This window comes from Astatotilapia calliptera, chromosome 4 (genome assembly GCF_964374335.1).
Source record: "Astatotilapia calliptera chromosome 4, fAstCal68.1, whole genome shotgun sequence".
Taxonomy (NCBI): Eukaryota; Metazoa; Chordata; class Actinopteri; order Cichliformes; family Cichlidae; genus Astatotilapia; species Astatotilapia calliptera.
The window spans coordinates 375,423-381,707 of record NC_137425.1 but is presented as its reverse complement, the minus strand read 5'-3'; the positions used below and the strand labels follow the sequence as shown (position 1 = coordinate 381,707).

The following is a 6,285-nucleotide window of genomic DNA, read 5'->3' as shown; positions in this document are numbered from 1 at the left end:
CGCAGGATGTGCTGCTAATGCTAACTGCTAACTAAAAGCAAAGGATCCAGAATTTGCTGCTGGCTGCTGAGCTCTGTGTGCAGCAGCTCTACCTGTACTAGATGCACCTGCTCCTTGTCGTTTCTATCTCTGACTTTATGTCCTCTACAAGAGTTTCTGGTTTTTTTTGCTGGTTCTTCAAATGTTCAATAAAAACATGTATGCTAATTCATAATGAAGAAATCTTTGTAACCATCCCCACTAGTAAAGACTGTCATTTCCACAATACTGCCCCGCCCTAGGTCCGCAGCGCTGTTGAAAAGGCTTTGGAGGTCCCTGTATTAAGCATGTAAACCTGTGACACATAAATCACCAAACTCAGACGACCACAGACTGTTTTCCTTCGTGATGAAGGAAGACGCTGGGCTGGCATGTATAAGGGCATTTATTCTCTTCTAGGACCTGAAGCTCCATAAAGCACACCTCCAATAGCCAAACCCACCTGTTCTTTGATTGGATAGTTAAATTTGTGATTGACATGACATTGGCCAATGAGATGAAATGAAGAAAAACAGGGTCAATATTCGTACTTGTAACTTGAAACTTGAGTGCAGAGTTTCACACGTATTTTTTGACTAAATCCCCACACAAATCTTTTTACACACACAAATTCGATTTACAAGTACAAAATATTTATGACCACAATTTGAGCCCATATGAAAGGGCGGGCTTTCAGAGTCTCGTCTCTTTAATCAGGATAAATGTTGTCACACACACTTCAACTGCTTTGATCTGAACCTGAGCCGGGTTTTAACACCTGTCTGCAGGTAAAAGTCCCCACTCTGCAATTTACAAATGTCCCGAGGGGACTGAATGCATCAATTATTTGTAACGTTTATTTATTCATTTATTTATTCGTTTCTAAATCAGAGGTTTTATATTCATGGATACAAGTTTGTGTTTAATCTGCGTGTTTAGGCTCTTATATTCAAGGACCCTGGAAATCCTCTAGAGGACCCTCACCCTCACAGTCCTGGGATATTCTTAAGCACCCTGGAAAGTCTTGAAGTGTCCATCTTCGTGAGCTGTGATTGGTCAGATGTGTGTGTTCTGTCTTATTAACGTGATCAGTTCATTGATCTCAGGCTGATCGATCACTGATTGATCGATCAGCTGTGTATTGGTAGAGGAATGACAGCATTTGGGTGGAATTCGCTCGCTTTCATTTTCCACACTGACAGGAAGCAGCAGCATTTCACAATAAAAGCTGTTTGTGTGTGCGGTTCACTGTTTCCTATAAATAAACTCTTTAACTCTTTACTCTTTATTGTCATTGCACAGTCATACATAGTACAGTAGTACAATGAGATTGGAAAACTGTCCTACGTCGGCACTACATATAACACAACACGATACGACACATCACAACGCAACACAAACAACACAACACAGTATATTAACTTAGTAATAAAAAAAGAAGAAGAAGTGTATGTGTATTGCACACTGTTATTATTACACATTAATTATTATTGCACCTTGTTATAAACATAAATATTATTATTGTTATTGTATTAAACATTGTTACCTCCCCCCTAAAAAAGTCCAGGGAGGTATCCAGTCAGGTCAGCTATTTGCATTGATCAGGGCTGTTGCCCTGTTGTAACAGCTGTCCTTGAGTCTGTTTGTTCGGGACCTCAGCAGCCTGAACCTCCTGCCAGACGGCAGCAGCTTAAACACCCGGTGACTGGGTGTGTGCAGTCCCGGAGGATTGTCCCCTTGAGACAGCGAGTGCTGTACAGGTCCTTCAGGGAGGGAAGAGGATGTCCAATGATTTTTTGGGCCGTATTAATGACCCTCTGGAGTGCCTTTCTGTGTGCTGTGGTGCAGCTGGAGAACCACACACTGATGCAATATGTCAGCACACTTTCAATGGAGCAGCGGTAGAAGACGGTCAGCAGCTCCTTCTTCAGGTCCATTTTTCTGAGGATTCTCAGAAAGTGGAGACGCTGTTGGGCCTTCTTTAAAACCGCAGAGGTGTTAGAGCTTCATTGGAGGTCTGTGTCTATGTGCACACCCAGAAACTTGAATCTGGAGACCCTTTCCACGCACTCGCCGTTGATGCAGACAGGCTGCGGCTCGGACTTCCAAATAAAGATTTGTAGATGTCTGTGTATTTTATAATCGATGTTTGAGTTTCTGCACTTACTGTTGTGAACCTTCTGCTTTCCTTTTTGAGTTTTTTCATGCAGTCTTTATTCAAACCTTACCTGAAAACCATCATGCTTTTATTTTGGTTTGCAGTTTTGTTTTCTGCTAACACCCAGCTGACGTCATCGTCGTTTTCGCTTTCGGGTGTGCAGGAAACTCTCAGTGACGTCACACCAGGTGAGCTCACTGATGAGGCAAGAAAGAAACTCGGAAATAAAACTTTATTAACACAGCAGAGTGGCGACAGACACGTGCGCTCATCCCGATACTCCTTACTTCCGGTCTCAGCAGACAAAAAAAGCTTCATTGAACAATCTCTCCACGATAATCACTATGACAACACAGCAGACGTAAATAGAAAAGCAGAGACAGGATTGTTAAATAACAGCCGTGAGACTCGTGACGAACAACATTAAAATGACGCCAAACTGATTTCCAGAACTTTCCCCAGATTCCTCAGAGGAGTCAGGCCCGGCAGCGGGTGGACTTCAGTGATTGGTTTTGTAGGAGAACGCTCTGATTCGTCGAACATTGTCGCTCTGTCCCCTGATTGGTTGCCGTGGCAGGCTCCGCCTCTCAGCGGAAGCGCGCTCCTCTCGCGACCCCGCTGAGCGCGTTATCAGTCCAGGGGAGCGGCACACGTGCGGCCGGGATGGAGGCGGAGGTCGTGGACTTCCGGGTTCCCGTGGAGAGCAATAAGACGGTGCTAGTGTGGGACATCCCGCCGACCCACGGCGAGGCACACATCCACGTGAGTGCACACACGGTGACGTCAGTTTGTATTAAATGGTGACGGTCTGTCTTGAGCTGCTGGTGTAAAATGAGTGGATGTGACATAAGAGCTGCAGGTGAGTGAGGCAGGAGTCGTTAGTGGGAAGCGCGTGCTGAATTCAGGTCACATCACAGCATTTCAGTGATGTCACTGCCCACCGACCAATCAGATCTCCATTCCTGAACATCCCTCAGAGCGCTGTGTGCGAACAGTGTGTCACATCTCTGTTTTCCTGCTGAGCATCAGTAATCACAGTCAGGTGGATTATTATCGTTGTGTTGTAAGCATGTATATCTGGACATGCTGACCCCAGATCAGATTGATGTGTTCATATTTAACCTTAGATCCTGAAACAGAGTCAAACAGGTGGTGGTCAGAGTGACGGAGAGCGCAGAGCACATGCCTGCTCGACCAATCACGTCCATCCACTCTGCTCTGATTCCCACGTCTCCTTCATCAGGCTGTGGGACAGGAAGTTTCACGTTTCCATGGATACAGCCTTACTGTGCAGCTGTGAAGCCAGAAACCAGTTTCTGCTGCTTCAGAACATTTCCTGTCAGATTTCTAGTCACCGTCTGATAGCACCTCTGAGGTTTGTGGCACTCTCAGAATCAAGTTCTGTGGAAGTCACATGACCCACCAAAGGCCCCTTTATAGACTGCCCCGCCCCTTTGACGTGATCGTGCTGGTTAAACTGTGAGCTAACAGCGAGGTGATAACGTGAGCTCCATGTTGGGATTAGTGAATCAAGATAACAGCGATACCCTGGCTACTCGCTGAATACTTCTGATACTAAATCTATCAAAAGGAAACAGCGGCCTGTTTGTCATGATGATGATGATGATGAAGGCCAATGAAGACTGTCCACCTAAACACAGATGCAGGACAGGGGCGCTGCTAGGATCCTGAAGCCCTGGGGGCTTAGCCCAGCCCTGAAATATGTTTGGGTTTTACTTGATAACAGCAACTTTTTAACAGTCATGACTACAGTAACAGATGAGTGTGATGAAGCGTTCGTCTGTGAGACGGGATGCTGACGGTACGTAGGCGAGTTTAACAGCGTTCCCTGCTCCGCCTCAGAGCCTCTGCTTTTCACTGCTGCTGATCATCTTCTTCTTCACGCCCGGGTCTTCTTCACCAGCCTGCTGCACTCTTCACCTCCTCGGCTCTCTCCTGTCCTCTTATGAGAACAATGTAAACAGTCATCAGAGTCAGCACTGAACACCAGCTGAGGACCCGCCCTCTGCTGCTCTCCAACCAATTACATCTGTCTACACAGTCACATGTCTTCCTCCTTACTTGATCGCTGTTTTCTATTGCACTATTTTATTTTTAGAGCACTTTAATAATCACTCTGTTGATGTCACTGCACTTTATTTCGTACAAACTGTCCCATGCAGTGTCCTGAGATGTCCACTAGATGGCACCAGTCCTCTGTGAACATGGAGCGTCAGTTACCATCAGTACCAGCACTGACACACCGTATTATCAAGGTTACTGCAGTAATACTGTGTACACATGCAGTATACTTCGTTTAAAAGGCTTCAGTGTTGCAGTAGCTGATACTGCATGGATATAAAACCTGAGAACTTTCACTGTGTCATCACAGCATCCCCTGTAACCACGGTTACACACCATCCTGCAGCCTGTGCTCAATCTGAGCAGCTGCCTGATATTGTGTGTGTGTGTGTGTGTGTGTGTGTGTGTGTCAGGCCCAGCTGCATGCTGTCTTCTCGTCCTTCGGTCCTGTGTACCTGTTGAAGGTGAGCCCTAACGCTCCGCTCCACCCTCCTGGTTTTTACGCCCTCATCAAGTTCTTCTCTGCGGCTCACGCCGCTGCAGCTCAGCGCATCACAGACGGACGCCCGCTGCTTGACGACTTGCCGCTGAAGGTGACAACATTTTCTTCATCTTTGATGACCTTTGTGTGTTTTCCTGGAGCTCACCTGGCCATATTTGTGGGTTTTAGGTGAAGTTGAGCTCCAAGCAGACGCCTCACTTCCTGTCTGGCAGCAGCAGAGTTCTGAGCCATGCACACTGTCTGGAACTGGCCAATCACGTCCTGGGATTCAACGGCTGGACCTCTGACATCATCACAGTAAGCACTGCATCGATGTATTCAGGTGAGCGAGTGAGAGTGCAGGTGACTCACTGTCTGTCTGCTTCAGCTGAAGAAGCTCACCAACGAAGAAGAAGGCGAGGAGGAGGAGGGGGGAGGGGCCGGGCAGAGGAGGCTGAAGTTCGGCTGCGTGCTGCAGCTCCGCTTCCCTCATCACGGACAGACGAGCAGAGGAGCTGCAGTGCTGGAGGACTGCTTCACCTGCACAGGTGAGGGCAGGGAGAGCCCGACACTTTGAACATTGCTGCCTGGTTATTCTGGTCTAAGGTGTGTGTGCGTGTGTGTGTGTGTGTGTGTGTGCGTGTGTGTGTATGTGCGCGTGTGTTTCAGGTCCAGATGTGTTCCTGCAGAGGTGCTGCAGGCTGCAGAGGTTGGTCAGAGAGAAGGCTCTGGTTCAGGCCTTCAGCTCCGTGCTGCTCATACTTCTAGGTACTGCAGTACTCTAAATACTTTAAATACTGCCGTACCTGCAGCACTGACTCTGCTCACCTGTGTGTGTGTGTGTGTGTGTGTGTGTGTGTGTGTGTGTGTGTGTGTGTGTGTGTGTGCGCGCGTGTGCGCAGGTAACGGGAAAGTGATGGTGGAGGTGAAACAGACCCCTGATCAGTTTTTAGCTGATGACACTGAAGGAGTCCTGCAGGTAATCTCACCTGTTGACTGTGTGTGTGGGAGGGTAGGTATGGGGGGTTAATGCCTTTAATTAAACCCTCACACGGGGGGTGTGTGTGTGTGTGTGTGTCAGGTGAACGAGTTTTCCTGGACAGAGGGTCCTGCTGATGAAGAGGAGGCTGACGATGCAGAGTGGGCTCTGACTGTGTCGTAGATCAGGACTGTGGGTGGGTGTGACGTGTTTCTGAGAGGAAAGCTTTCAGGTGTAGAAACAAAACAACGGCGCTCCCCGACGCGACGCTCCGGCTGTACGAGGACGGGAAAACTGATCCTGAGATCCAGAAGCTCATGGCACACACACAGCTGTGAAACAGCACCGATCAGCTGTGCGTGTTGCTCTCGTCCTCTCTGCAGCAGTGAATCATGATTTTCCACACAGCTGTTTAGCGTTCCCTCATTATTTATGTTTTGGTTTGAGGTTTTATTTTGAATCGCCAGGCTGGATTTTCTTGTTGTTGTTGTCGTTTCTTGTGTCAGTTTGATTCTTTTTAATAATTAGTATAAAAGATCTGTGAAATAAATAAAAGCACTGACTCAG

At 47.5% G+C, this 6,285-nt stretch overlaps 1 protein-coding gene across 1 annotated transcript; it reads left to right on the top strand.

Moving 5' to 3' along the window:
* Positions 1-2,648: 2,648 nt before the first annotated feature.
* rdm1 (RAD52 motif containing 1) lies at positions 2,649-6,285 on the top strand. Its single transcript, XM_026163624.2, has 7 exons — positions 2,649-2,938; positions 4,672-4,851; positions 4,929-5,057; positions 5,128-5,287; positions 5,409-5,507; positions 5,642-5,718; positions 5,821-6,285. Exons 1-7 carry the CDS (start codon positions 2,840-2,842, stop codon positions 5,899-5,901), a joined length of 825 nt encoding a protein of 274 aa, XP_026019409.1. The 5' UTR covers positions 2,649-2,839; the 3' UTR covers positions 5,902-6,285.